At 31.3% G+C, this 15,749-nt stretch overlaps 1 protein-coding gene across 1 annotated transcript; it reads left to right on the top strand.

Annotated features, from left to right (window-relative positions):
- The first annotated feature begins 2,265 nt into the window (after nucleotides 1-2,265).
- LOC115891933 (DDB1- and CUL4-associated factor 10 homolog) lies at nucleotides 2,266-15,503 on the top strand. The gene is made up of 6 exons (XM_030912544.1): nucleotides 2,266-3,054; nucleotides 3,152-3,265; nucleotides 3,325-3,436; nucleotides 3,496-3,753; nucleotides 3,808-4,017; nucleotides 14,831-15,503. The coding sequence occupies exons 1-6, from the start codon at nucleotides 2,786-2,788 to the stop codon at nucleotides 15,434-15,436; spliced, it is 1,569 nt and encodes a 522-aa protein (XP_030768404.1). The 5' UTR covers nucleotides 2,266-2,785; the 3' UTR covers nucleotides 15,437-15,503.
- Nucleotides 15,504-15,749: the final 246 nt, after the last annotated feature.

Below are 15,749 nucleotides of genomic sequence, written 5' to 3'. Positions count from 1 at the left end.
AATCAAGATGGCTGGTATCGCCATGGCAATTTTCTGGTGACAGTTAGTTACTATTTTCAAAATCGATATTAGTGTATGGACATTATTATTTAAACAGTTTACTAAAATTTACCCACAATAGTTTAATAAGTAAGTATTCTTTATTTTATGAAGAAAAATAAAGCCATATCTGCTGGTGGAACGAATGGATATGTTACTATAGTGATTTTATTTTGTGAGGAAAATTATTTCTTGGCCTCAAGAGCTAATGCTCAAAGATATCCAGATAGGAATCTTCCTGATAAGCGTTCCTTTGGAAAACTACTTGTCCTATTTGCTATTTCGCAGAATTGGTAGTGTCGTTTATAAAAACCTATATTAGGCAGAAACCTGTCGTTGGAAGTGAAGAAATTGAATTAACCGTAATTGGCTCTTTTATAAAAAATTCATATACCTACAAGTTATCGTAAAATAAAACAAAGAACTACTTCTTTTTCCTTGATAGAATAATAAATACATATTAAATAAATATTATTTATTTAACTATTGTAGGTCAATTAAATAAAAGTAAACTGGTATAGATTTAAATAAAGTCTATAAACTAATGTCGATTTTGAAAATAGTTACTAACTGTCACTAGAAAATTGTCATGGCGATACCAGCCATCTTGATTGCCATTTTATTTAAAAATCGCTTTTTTATTCAAAATCTGAGCCATATAGGTATAGGAAACCCTAATATAGTTTGAAAGAGCATTTAAATCTGGTTCCATTTTAAATAACAAAGTTTTAATGTAAAATAAATCCTTAAAATAGATCACTAATTTTTGGTACCCCTGTATAAATTTAAGGAAGCAATAACATTTTTCAGTAAAGTTTATTTTTTTGCCTTTAAACTCAACACAAGAATTAATTCTGAAAAATAATGTACAGGGTACTGATAATCAATTCTCTTGTAGCATGCATATTTAAATATCTTTAAGTATCTCAAAAACCAATGACACAAATTCCAATGATTTTAAATATATTTAACCTTCATAATAAATGTCTTTTTTGGGCCCAAGAATCCAAAAATGAAATTAAATACCGGGTGTTCCATAAGAAAAAATATAACTTTGGTATGGATCTTAGTTCTGATATTTCAAAATAATTTTAAATTGTGTACATTGACTCCCCACATATACCCATAAAATATTTTGTTTCTACATCTTTCCGTTTTCGTATAATCAACCGAATAAGTATTTTATGTGCATTAAGGGTGCAAACATGATGCTTTGTGCAAACCCATGCCTACTAAATGCCAAAGAGAGTACCAACAAAAATTAGCTAGTAACAAAAGTACCGAGAATACTGGGAAATTCCGGTTCCTTAGAGGCGTAGTACCGAAATACCCGGTCCCGAAAAACAGCTCCATTTTCGAAAACCCTAATACCTGTGCTAATACCGTATGATCGAATAAAAACGGCATCAGCGATGGCTATGAAATGAAGATCGCTGTCATTTTATATGTAAAATTATATGGGAAATGTCCTCGATCGTCATTTCCAAGCCAACAGGACGCCATTTTTTTTCGATCACACGGTACCTACATCATTAAACAACAGCATGACTGAATTTTTTGTCATTTTAAACGGCGGCGGCGCGGCGCGGCGCGGCGTTGTTCAAACCTTTGGTTCAATCGCTCACCTCCTCGTTTAACGTAGGATAACTTTGGAACGATTACGCCGGGGAATAATTTTGAAGAAGGTACGACTTATTATTAGATATCCGTCATTCCCATTCATGCTTAACTATGCAAAAACTCTTTTGGTTTAACCAAGGTTACTAACATTAACGGTATTGGAAGAAATAACAAGAAGGAAATTTTATGTCCTAAAGGAATTTGTTGACGTATTGTTTTTAGAGACAAATAGAAAGAACTAAATACTGCACGATCGAAAAATAAACGGCGTCATGTCGATCGATATCAGTTTCCATATAATTTTACATCAAAAATGACAGCGAGCTTCATTTCATAGCCATCGCTGACGCCTTTTTTGATTATCTTGTATATTTGATATAAATGTTACGGAACCATGTCTTTACATAATATTATGTAAATACATACTGTTACAGCAAATGATTTTATTAATACGGAAACTATTTTCTGTATTTTGTAAACCCTTTCTTAATTTTTAAAATATGTTTTTCCCCAGGTTTTTCCTTAATTCTTACTTTTGTTAATAAATTATTTTTAAAAAATGTTGATTTAAACTAGAAATTTATATTGTAGTATACTTAAGTAGTATACATAAGAAATAAAATTAAATAACCGAAACCTTTAATTTGATAGCAAAAGAAAGAACAAATATTCAAGGTCCTTTCTTAGGAAATGAGAAATATATGGCGATACAAGAATTTTTTTCTAGTTGTTGGGTAATACCACGGTAATACCGACAACTACTCTCATTTCCTCACTTTTACTTTAACACTCTTAAATTGTTGGTCTTTATAAAAGTTGCGTTCTTCCATTAACTTTAATAGTTTTCCATCAATCTCCGATAAGTGAATTATGAGTTATATAAATTAAAGGCACTATTTGAATTTTACTGGTTGCATAGAGGGAGGCAGCAATTATCAATTTCTAAGTGACATGTGTCAGATGTGTGACGTTTATTTTCTAAAGTATGCAAAATTCATCAATTCATGCAAAATCGTAGGTAAACACGTAAAAATACCTTGTATAAAAATCCTAAAAAAATAGAAATTAACTTATAAAATCCTATATAAGACGTACAGATTTCATAAGCCATGTAGATTCTATTAAAATGAGTGAGAACAATCCAGAATTGGTTGAAACTTCAACTCGGCAAGCTCCCAATCCGCAACGTATTGCTAATAAAATTCACCATAATGTATATATTCAAGATATTTTAAGGCAGAGAGCTCTTGGTTTCAAACAAAGAAACATAAGATTTAAAGACAATTTTATTTGTAAATTGTATAGCTCTTTTGATTCTGTTAATTATGTTACAAATTCAAATCCATATTACAAGTATTGCGGCGGCATTTTTAATCTTGAATTCAGCTTAGATGGGTAAGTTAAAATTTGCATCAACAGATATTTATATACTAGAAATTAATTATGTGTGAATTTGTGTTAATCATACCGTATACCGTTCTTTTTATTTTAGGAAATTGCTTGTTGCTGCATGTGAAGGTAAACAAATTCTGCTTTACGATGCTTCAAGTCATAAGCAAGTGAAAGCTGTTGAAAATTCACATGAAAATTGTGTGAACTGTATTAAGTGAGCAAATAAAATATATCCAATGCCTGGAATATTAATTGTTAAGTGTGTGATTTTAGATTTTTAGATGGAAAAACATTTGCCACAGGATCTGATGATCATTTTATTAAATTATGGGATGTTCGAAATTTGAAATCTTCATTTAGGACTCTTCATGGCCACTCCAACTGGGTAAGTACAAATTAGGTAAATCAACAGGAAAATCCAATAAATTTATAGGTATATTTTAGGTGAAAAATATTGAATGGTCTGAACAGGATCAAGTGATGGTAACGTCAGCATTTGATGGATCTGTATATGCTTGGAACTTAAATGATGCTACTGAAAACAATATGCTTTTTGAAAAAGTATTTTTAATGAACGGTTTAATGCGTATGAAACTGACACCGGACGGGACAAAAATGATAATTTCAACTACTATAGGATATATTATCATAATACACAATCTTAATTTGTTAACATTGGCAACTGACTTAAGGTCTTTCCGAGTATGATTATATTATTTTTTCTATGGAATGGTTTTTTTATATTTTTGTTTTTAGCCTAATTTGTATAGGTTAATGCAAGCAAGTGAGCAGTGTTTCCCTGTAGCAACTAGTTACAACTACTTATTCAATCCGAAAAGGAAAAGAAATAGAATAGAGTTTATAGATGACTTTCCCAATGAAGCTGAAGTTATCAGTTCCTTACAAATTCATCCTTACGGTTGGTGTGCAGTTTCAAGAAATTTAAATGAGGATGAAACAGATGAGGTATATTTTTCCATATTGTTAGATAATAGGAGTATATTTTTAATTTAATTATTTATTTATTTATTATTCATTTCCATTTGACATGCTTACATGTATCAGAATTGCCATAGGGTGAATGAGCCAGTGGTCAGAGTGTTTAGAAAAAGTTCAGTATAAATTGTGGATTAAATTTTCTTTATTGATGGCATGGAAATGATATTTTATGAGCTAGATAGTGTGGTTATTGGGCTTCAGGTTAAATATGACAATTTTTTTCATACACCTACCAATGATTATAATTATTTTTTTAAGTGATAAAAGTGGTGTTTGGTCAGTAGTCGGACAGCGCCTGTCAGTGTCTGGCCGTGTAGTTACCAGAAGTTGGACACTTTGTGATGGCTGATTCTGCACAGTCCTGTATTTAATATAAGGCGGCCAACCATCGGACCGTCCCGTAATGGCTGTCGTAATCCCGCATTGCAATAATTAATAAAATAGTCCCGCAAAACGTCTAAGAAAAACGTCCCGCAAAACGTCTAAACTTCTTCATTCATAGATTTCAAAGTCTATTCAAATACTCGCTATCGAAAGTTAAATGTCGATTCATGGATTATATCAATAGTATCGGCACATCCCTACGCATATTAGTCAAGGACAAAGAGCCGATCGATCTCTTAATTTAAGTTCAGGTATGACAAACTTCCTTCCTTCACATTCACTATCCCAGTGGCGTATTTATCCTATGGCCCAGAGTCCAGAGCGAACTCCCGCTTAGCTTTGGGCGCTTTTCATAATCAGTGTTTTTGCGGCAACGATTTTTTTTGTTATCGAATGAAAAACCATATAAGCCCAAAGCGCCAAATCTTCAAATAGGCCATTACCAAAGCCATTACCTACCCCCCCTCCCCCCCCATTTCCACAAGAATGTCCCGCGCATGTGTCCCGCGTCCCGCACTGATGTTGGCCGCCTTAATTTAATATACAGGGTGTCCCAGGCAGAGCGTGCATTAGAAGTTCCTAGAGAACTACAGCATCTAGCTCGGATATTTTTTGTACATCATAGTTTCACGAGATCTATCGATTAAAAATATTTTCAATATGGAGGCACTTCCGGAAATCCCGGAAGTTGACAGTAACTTTCTTATTTTAAATGGGTACCCCCATTTTTTATTACATACTTAAATTCTCTGTAAAATTTTATGATTTTTGATATTAAACACTCTATATCTAACATTCACCGTTTTTGAGAAAAAAAATATTGAAAATTTTTGAACGAAAAAAACTACCTGTCTAAAATATGTGTATAGCCTAAACGTCAAATTTAATGATTACTACAGCCACTGCGCCATAAAGAGAAAACATGTGGCTATCTATTTCAAAAATTAAACTGTTTGAATGTCATATAATAATGGCCGCAGCTGTCATAGAATTGGGCGATTAAAAAATTATCATAAATCATTTTTTTCAAATGGAAACCTTTTTTTTTATTTCATTAGTGAAAAGGCTTTTCAATTCGTTACTTTTTGACTATACAGGTTCCTATACCTAAAATAAATCGTTTTTAAGTTATTTAAGATTTAGTTTTATTAGCGTATATTTTTCTTGATTTTAACCAGTAGCCTATGACTTTAAACGTGAAGTGATATGAAACAATAGATCTGGCCATGTCATATTGTAATGCTTTGTTCAAAAAGCAGCATCATTTCCGAGCCAACTTTGCGCTGTTTTTTTTTTTGGACAAACGGAATATTATTAATAATGTCAACTATTACATATCACTAAAGAGCGAAAATACTAGATATAGTTTTATAAATACACCTTTTAAACTCTTAAACAGGCAGTATTTATAATTTAAGGAATTTAAATAATTTGTTTTCTGACAGATGGAAATAAATTGTCTGATCATTTGACACTTAATGTCAAAAGAAGCTAGATAAAATCAAGAAAAATATACATTTTCAAATTAAATCTTAAATAACTTAAAAACGATTTATTTTAGGTATAGGAACTTTTATAGTTAAAAAGTAATGAATTGAAAAACCTTTTCACTAGTGAAATAAAAAAGTATGTTTCCATTTGAAAAAAATGATATAAGATAATTTTTTAATCGCTCAATTCCATGACAGCTACCGCCATTATTATATGTCATTTTAACAATTTAATGTTTGAAATAGATAGCCACATGTCTTCTCTTTATGTCACAGTGGCTGTGGTAATCACTAAATTTGACTTTTAGGCTATACAAATTTTTTTGACAGGTAGTTTTTTTCGTCCAAAAATTTTAAATATTTTTTTTCTCGAAAACGGTTAAGGTTAGGTATAGAGTGTTTAACATCAATATTCGTAGAATTTTACAGAGAATATGAGTATGTTTAATAAAAAATGGGGGTACCCATTTAAAATAAGAAAGTTACTGTCAACTTCCGGGATTTCGGGAAGTGCCTCCCATATTGAAAATATTTTTAATCGATAGATCTCGTTGTGAAACTATGATGTACAAAAAATCTCCGAGCTAGATGTTGTAGTTCTCTAGAAACTTCTAATGCACGCTCAGCCTGGGACACCCTGTATGTATAATTTTAAAGCAAATTTAATCTCGAACATTATATACTGTTTTTTGTTTTTGTTGTATGTTATCTATATGAAAAAATCATCTTTAAAGGGTACCAACGCGATTCATAACTCCATGCTTATATTAGTAAACAGCGTTTTCAATTTTTTTTTCTCGATACAATTTTTTCAACTGTATTAAGTAACACCTGTTTTTTTATTTGAAATTCGTAAACAACTAAGTTTTCAATCCAGGTAGAAATTTTTTTTCAATTTTCTCTGGTTAAAATAAGCACTCGTTCCATTAGTTTGCAAACTTCACTTATTTGTCTTTAATAGAGTCCTGTACTGTTGACTTGGAATTCTGTACTGACTGCATGTTTTACGCGATTTTCCTTTTTCTCGGACAGTTTGGACTGTTTTTTCTAGTGCATCTTTATTGTATTTGTCAGCTTTGCGACTTAATTACGTCTCGTGATACTTCATTTGTTTATTTATTAACGAGTCGTTGTCATTTTCCCTATAGCTTGTAAATTTTTAAGTGCAAGTTAGAAACTTGCACTTTTGGTAAAAATAAGTGGAATTGAGTTGGTATTCGACAGTGGTTGCACTATTGGAACTCTGAATTCAAAAATCGATATCTCGAAATCCATTAGAAATAATTGATTGTATTTTTCAAAAACTTTCTTAATATTTCTGCTATATTTTCTTCGCAGACAGTATGTGAAAATCTTTACAAATAAGAAAGTTACACGATTACTAAAAATTGCTATACACTAAAAGTTAATGGACGTTTTTTTTTAATTTTTGAATCGAAAAAAAAACAAGCCTATTGAATTTTTCTCATTTAAACATCTTGTAAAAGATCCGAACTTCAAAATAAGAAAAAGAGTTTCAATATCTAAAGTGGTTCTTGAGTTATCGCGGTTTGCGATCGTGATTTGACTTTATTTGATAGGGAAAGACGTACCGGAGAAATGTGGCAACGCCGCAACAGCACCCCTTCGCATTTCTCTCACTCCGACTTATCCTTATACTATTTACTTCCACATATGTAAATATCGACCCAACACTAAGAGTTGCCAGCATGGTATACAGGGTGTCCCATTCTGATCGTGCATTAGAAGTTTCTAGAGAACCACAATATCTACATCGGAGATTTTTTGCACATCATTGTTTTACAACGAGATCTATCGATTAAAAATATTTTCAATATGGCGGCACTCCCGGAAATGCCGGAACTTGACAGCAACTTTCTTATTTTAAAGGGGTGCCCCAATTTTTTATTACATACTTAAATTCTCTGTAAAATTTGATGAATTTTGATATTAAGCACTCTATACGTAAATACGTATACGAAAAAAAGTACCCGTCAAAAAAAATGGTATAGCCTAAAAGTCAAATTTAGTGATTACCAAAGCCACTGTGACATAAAGAGAAGACATGTGGCTAGCTATTTCAAAAATTAAATTGTTCAAATGTCATATAATAATTGCGGCAGCTGTCATGGAATGGATCGATTAAAAAATTATCATAAATCAATTTTTTCAAATGAAAACCCACTTTTTTATTTCACTAGCAAAAAGGTTTTCCAATTCGTTACTTTTTGAGTATACATGTTTCTATACCTAAAATAAACCGTTTTTAAGTTATTTAAGATTTAGTTTGAAAACGTATATTTTTCTTGATTTTATCTAGCTTCCTTTGACATTAAGTGTCAAACAGTCAGACAATTTATTTCCATCTGTCAGAAAACGAATTATTTCAATTTCCTATATTATAAATAATGCCTGCCTTAAGAGTTTAAAAAGTGTATTTATATATAAAAATATATCTCGTATTTTCGCTCTTTAGTGGTATCTTATAGTTGATATTATTAATAATATTCCGTATGATCGAAAAAAAAACAGCGCAAACTTGGTTCGGAAATGATGCTGTTTTTTGAACAAAGCGTTACAATATGACATGGCCAGATCTATTGTTTTACATCACTTGACGTTTAAAGATAACTTAAAAACGATTTATTTTAGGTATAGGAATATGTATAGTCAAAAAGTAACGAATTGAAAAGCCTTTCCACTAGTGAAATAAAAAAATGGGTTTCCATTTGAAAAAAATGATTTATGATCATTTTTTAATCGCTCAATTCTATGACAGCAGCGGCCATATTGTATGACATTAGAACAATTTAATTTTTGAAATAGGTAGCCACATGTTTTCTCTTGATGGTACAGTGGCTGTGGTAATCACTAAATTTGACATTTAGGTTATACACATATTTTTGACAGGCAGTTTTTTTCGTTCAAAATTTTTAAATATTTTTTTTTCTCAAAAACGGTTAATGTTAGATGTAGAGTGTTTAATATCAAAATTCATGAAATTTTACAGAAAATTTAAGTATGTAATGAAAAATGGGGACACCCATTTAAAATAAGAAAGTTGCTGTCAACTTCCGGTATTTCCGGAAGTGCCACTATATTGAAAATATTTTTAATCGATAGATCTCGTTGTGGCACAATGATGTGCAAAAAATCTCCGATCTAGATGTTGTAGTTCTCTAGAAACTTCCAATGCACGCTCAGCCTGGGACACCCTGTATAGTCTGTCCAACAACAAGGTCCTTGGCAGTGATAGATGTGTCTGTCATTTTATTTTCAAATTAGTTTATTTTATTTTACACAGAATTAAGTTGGTATAATTGGAACGCATAGCAGAAAATTAATATATTTAAAATTTGAGTAACAAGTGATTACTTCAAAATATTGTGAAAAAAACTGTATAAAATTGAGAAAATCTAATCGAGTTATTTTATTAAAAACAATTACAGTATGTGTTAATACAAAACAAGCAAGGGTTTATTTAAAAAAAACACCAGATACCAAAATATATATAAAAAAGATTTCCGGCTTTCAAGCTCAAGCAACTTCCTGCATTTATTGTTACATTTATCAATATAATTATTCAAAATGATTATTATTTACCTATCGTGTGCTGCTATTTTACAGACACTCCAGTTTTTGGTGTCCTATACAAGATAGTATATAAACTTTATTTGTGGCTAATACATCTCTCTGGCCATAATCTCTGGCAAACTGTCTCTGGCGGTCTCTGGGCACCGAATATTAACTGTAAACTATGGTCTGGGTCAAAACTTAATTTTCCCGCGAGTTTTCCTTCACTTAATTTTAAAAAACACCAAACACACGTAATAACACAGTCCGAAATGCAAAATATTTATCATTTCTATTTGACATAATTTGACACAAAATTATAACCTTATTAATTGGCAAGAGTTTGGCAACTCTCAAAAATCTTAAGACTAGTTCACACGCATTGGCGTTCGTTTGTCGTTCATCTTTCCGTCAAACCAATAATATTGAAATATGATCTGTCATTTTTGAAATAAACCAATAAAACTGGTTAAAATCAACAAGAGATGACGCATGACAGATTTATATACCGGGTGTTGTATCGTCGAGCGGGACATAGGAAATTCCATGTAAATTTTAATGGGGTCAATTATTGGCTTCCCTAATTAGTTTCGAGAATAATTCTATTTAGGTTTATTGAAGAGCACTAACACCCACATTCAAAAGAATAACTTTAGATATTTTTGATTAGCCCGTTTACGAGTTATCGCCGATTTCTTTTTAAATATTTTTCCTTTCTTATGGCCTTGTATTTACTTATGAGCACCAGTCAAGGTAAAAGATAACTGTCAAATGAAGTTGTCATTTCAGAAATTTATCTATTTAGTGCTTTATTATTATTATTAAAAACTCATACCTACATTGAAAATATTAGCCATGAATTACACTACCGAAGAAAAAGTATTGATAGTTAAATGGTATTATCAAGGAAATAGTTATCAAAAGGTGTCGGACATGTTTGCTGCTCTGTATCCGAATAGACCGATACCTGGAAAATCTACAATACCAAGGAATATCCAGAGATTTGAGACCAAAGGTACCCTAATAAACAACTGCAGATGTGAAGCAAGGCAGGAACAAAGAGAAGATGCAAGAAATGATACCGACTTGGAAGTTTTATTGTGCGTGGAAGAGAACGATGGAAAGACCAGCACAAGGAAACTTGAGGATGAAATAGGAATAGATCACACTACAGTTTTTCGAACTTTGAAACGACATAAATACTATTCCTTCAAATATGAAAAGCACCAAGAGCTACGAGATGGGGACGAAATACGGCGGCAGGCGTTTTGCACACAATATTATCGGGCCATTATTTCTTACGCGAAATTTAAATGCAGAATATTATTTGGAACTACTCGAAAATCATATTTTACCTGCTTTACATGATGCCGCTAGGGAAAATCAGGAAGTTTGGTACCAAATGGATGGCTGCCCGGCACATAGTACCCTGGCTGTTCGGGAATATTTAGACAATAGTTTTAACGGAAACGTTATTGGCCTAAATCATACAGTAAATTGGCCAGCAAAAGGTCTCCTGATATTTCGCCAAATGATTTCTTTCTTTGGGGCCATTTAAAAACAGGATATACAAGGATAAAAAATACCCAAATCTAGACGAGTTAAAAATGCTATTTCTGCCGAATGCAATAGAATTTCAGTTTACCAACTAGCGAATGTAAGAAGAAGAAATTTTATGATCGCCTGGGTTATAGTCTAGCAGTCGATGGAAGAATATTTGAACATCTTCTTAAATCCTAAAGTTCTAACAATTTAATAGTACCTAAATTAATAAGTTATTGAATATTGTAATAATACTATAATTAACCTTGTAATTGATTACTTTATTTTACTTTAATTCATATTAATTTGTATTTATAAATACATCTTTAAGATTTCCGATGTAGGAATGAGTTTTCAATAATAATAATAAAGCACCATAGATAAAGCACTAAATAGGTAAATTTCTGAAATGACAACTTCATTTGACAGTTATCTTTTACCTTGACTGGTGCTCATAAGTAAATACAGGGCCATAAGAAAGGAGAAATATTTAAAAAGAAATCGGCGACAACTCGTAAACGAGCTAATCAGAAATATCTAAAGTTATTCTTTTGAATGTGGGTTTTAGTGCTCTTCAATAAACCTAAATAGAATTATTCTCTAAAATAATTAGGGAAGCCAATAATTGACCCCATTAAACTTTACATGGGATTTCCCATGTCCCGTCCGACGATGCAACACCCGGTATAAGGAAATTTTGTATGTTTAAAAATAATTTGAAACTTTTGTATGTTTAAAAATGATTTGAAAAAAAAACGACGATGCAACACCCGGTATAAACCCATCCATAGTTAACTTAAAAAATATTAGAAACTTTTTTTAGTTAAATAAATGGATTGGTATGTGTTGAGGTATGTGGGATTTTTTTGTGGAAAATAGACGCTATAGTTTAGGAAAAACTTTATATTGATCAACTTGACAGAAAAACTTTTTACATTAATTAATGCGCATAATTTTCAAGACAAGACATAATTGTTTTCATAACCTCTAAATTATACATCAGCTGATTAGCCACAGACATACATAGAGTATCATTCGTATCACACCCCCTCAATTTAAAGTTTTATATATAAATTAAATTGCCCAAAACATTAATATAAAAAAAAAATCTTAAACTTATTTTGCTAAAATGCCATTTCGAAAATTAACAAATTTTTCTTTTGAAAGAGATTTTGTAAACATATCGGCATAATTCTGAGATGAGCTAACATATTTGATTGTAAATACCTTTTTCAAACATAAATCTTTTATAAAGTGGTATTTTATTTCAATATGTTTGCCCCTCTTGAAGTTTCATTTTTATTTCGATTTTTTCCAAACAATTTATTAAGTAACGTTAATATTTAGATGAAAATTGGTGTCTGGGAGTTTTTTGACATGAGAATTTTGATATGACTACTACGAATTTTCAATATGACTCCTATTTGTAGGGGGCGCCACCTACATGTGTTTTAATTGTTTTGAAGAGTAATAACTTTTCGTCCGTACCTGTATAAAACTACTGAGTGAAAAAATATACATTTATGGAGTTTTTTATGTAAAAGGGTCTCTTGGTAAAAATTGCTACGAGCAACCGTTATCAAAATATTTAGAATGAAAATAGTCAATACATGTCATAATTGACACAAAATAAACACGCTGAGTAGATAGTTATTTGACTGAAATAATAAATTTGTGAAATTTTTATTTTTTTTAAATTAATCATAATTTTTTTGCGAAAAAATGATGATAAAACAGTTTCTGTTGAACTTTTGGCACAAAAAACATTTCAAATTTATGATCTCAGTCTAATAACTATTTAGTCAACATGTTTAATTATGTCAATGATGACAGGTATTGATAATTTCGATTCCAAATATCTTGAGAACCATTACTCGTAGCGATTTTTACCAAGAGACCTTTTTTACGTAAAAAAATTCCATAAATGTATATTTTTTACTCAGTAGTTTTATACAGGTACGGAGAAAAAGTTATCGGTCTTCAAACCAGTTAAAGAATATGTAGGTGGCGCCCTACTAGGAGTCATATTGACATCAAAATCAAATTTCTCATATCAAAAAACTTCCAGACACCAATTTTCATCCAAATATTGATGTTACTTCAGAAATTATTTGGAGAAAATCTCGAAATAAAAATGAAATTTCTACCCCTGTATCTTCGAAACTAAGCATTTTAGGACATACATTTATATCATGGTACAAAGAATACAAGGTATGATATTGCGCAAGTTGGTCGCTACGTCACAGGTGATAACAGGCGCTATTGGTCAGCACGCTCCGCGCGCCAGTTCAAATCGTCAAGATATTGTAATAAACCTGCTTTTTTGTTTATATATCGTCATTGAATTATCGCTTAGCAAGTTACTATGGAGCAGTGCGTAAAGAGTCAGGCTAGGAAGCGAGAGACTAGAGTTCGAATCTCGGCCGGGACATAACTTTTTTATTTAATTTTTTAAATACTGTTGTATTCTATAGTTTATTTTTGTAGTATAAAAAAATAACTATTTATTCTGTTATTTATTAATCTCCGGTATTAATATAAATAATTGATTGTTGCTACAATACTTCATTTAATATAAAATAATATTCTAGTTTTTGAAATGTATCGGGCCCTAATTGTACCTAAAAGTAATATATTTTTACAGTGATATACCATATTGTAAACCTATTTAATATTTCAATCATTTAAAAAGTTAATTTGCATTGAATAATTTCCTACCATTAAAGGAAATTTGAGCTATAATCCTTGATGGGCATATTCTGACTATGAGAATACTTCCTCTAAATTTTGGGTTTCGTTCAACCGATTTATTCTCAAAACCTGAAACATCTAGATATAAAAAGAAGCACAGGTCACTAATTATAATAAACTTAACCCTTGGAATTACTTCCACTAATTATAATAAATTTCACCCTTGGAATTACTCTTTACTTAATCACAATTACAATACATTCATCTGCATTGGGATTTTCTACTTTTCGATGGGAAACAATCAACTTCCCAACATTTTTTAAATGATGTAACAATTCCTCTTGTGGTTACTTTTCCATAGATATCCTCATCTCTGTCCTCATGTAAATTCAGAGACAATGAACATGAAAATTATTTACCATAAACATCGCAAACTAAAAACCTAATAAACAATTTTATACCGAATATAGAAATAAATTTAGTATTCTTACCTATTATCGTCCAAATCCATGTTAATAGATAATTAATATTTTGGATTTTTGTCTTTTATTTTTAAATATATTTTTGGAACTGCTGGTTTTAGTAATTATTCAATTAAATGAACTAAAAAGTCTTAAAAATAAACAATTCTTAACCATAACCCCAAAAAATGCAGATCTCCTGTCAACTTTCATTATTTTTTTTACTTATTTTCCTAGTGACGTCACAGGTGGTATGCGCGAACTGAACGAAATTGGAGCCGCTATCGATCATACCTTGTTTTCTTTGTACCATGCATTTATATGAACTTTTTTACATATTTTTATCTGCAGAATATGCTGCCGAAATTTCCGGAATACAGTTCGGATTCGGACCACCCTATATATCATAGGATTTAGCAGCATATTGCCCTGCAGAATTTATACATTTTGTAGGGACCAGTTAGACCAACTATAGTACCGTAAAATCTTAAAATTAAGAAATTGGCGCTTATCATGTTTTCCCCTGAACACTTCATTTTTTGGTTTTCACACACATTTCAAACATATCCAAGTAGTAACCTAAAAGTTATAATTAACAAATTCGTGCAATTTGTAAAATGGGTTATTATTACTTTTTAGTGGACCGTTGTTCATGACATTCAAGATCGAAACGAAGAAGACTATAGTACAGCTTTTAGTACTGTGGAGGAGCTGGACGATGAACAAGAAACAGAAGATCCACCAACTCAAAGACCCACTGATCTTTGGATGGGTTACATATCTTTTGATGACTACAGCAACATGAATAATTTCAATCAACAAATACGCCAAGAAATTCGAATTGTTAATAGCGAACTTATAGGCTACAATAACTCGTACACTAATCCTTATTTCCAAAATCACCCAGAAGAGAAAAATAAGATTATACAAAACCTACCCAGAATGACGCATTTTATCAAAGAAAAAAGTGTGGGCAAGGGTTTTATTAAGGGACTGTCCTTTTCATCGGATGGCAGAATTATTTGTTCCCCTTATGATAAAGGAGTGAGATTGCTGGGTTTTAGTGAAAATTGTGAAGAATTATCCGAGTGCGTGCCGGATAAACCGCAGCAGTTAAAAACTATCGTTGAATTGAATGACTATCACAGGGATACTGTACTATCGTGCAAGTTTAGCCCTACAAACTATCAGTTAGTTACTGGATGTTTAGGTAGTGAGATAAAATGGTACCAACCTGTACTATAGTATTAATTAGTTCATTAGCTTTAATAAATGTATAAATTGTGATGAAAATACAAAATATGCAGTGATACCTTTGTAATTTTAATAGTAGGTAGAAAAGAGTTTCTACATGGATAGTTGAGATTATCTATACTGACTGTAGATTTTTAACAAATTGCTGTAACATTTTTTTTCTTTGGAATATTAAATTTTTTTCAATTAGAACATTAATTATCTACAGGGTGGTCAAAATTGGTCTGTTTTGACAGAGAACCTATTTCCTGACTAGATAGAGCAAAACCGACATAGATGTCATGGGCTCGATTTCTGAGACACG

Source organism: Sitophilus oryzae, unplaced genomic scaffold (assembly GCF_002938485.1).
Source record: "Sitophilus oryzae breed Bouriz unplaced genomic scaffold, Soryzae_2.0 scaffold_1203_pilon_pilon, whole genome shotgun sequence".
Classification (NCBI taxonomy): Eukaryota; Metazoa; Arthropoda; class Insecta; order Coleoptera; family Curculionidae; genus Sitophilus; species Sitophilus oryzae.
This window is presented reverse-complemented; position numbering and strand designations above follow the sequence as displayed.

Bases quoted from the DNA above. Each gene is read 5' to 3' on its own strand.
- LOC115891933 (XM_030912544.1), top strand. From the start codon at position 2,786: ATGAGTGAGAACAATCCAGAATTGGTTGAAACTTCAACTCGGCAAGCT. The intron at 3,266-3,324 runs GTGAGCAAATAA...GTGTGATTTTAG, and splicing joins AATTGTGTGAACTGTATTAA to ATTTTTAGATGGAAAAACAT. The intron at 4,018-14,830 runs GTATATTTTTCC...ATTACTTTTTAG, and splicing joins ATGAGGATGAAACAGATGAG to TGGACCGTTGTTCATGACAT.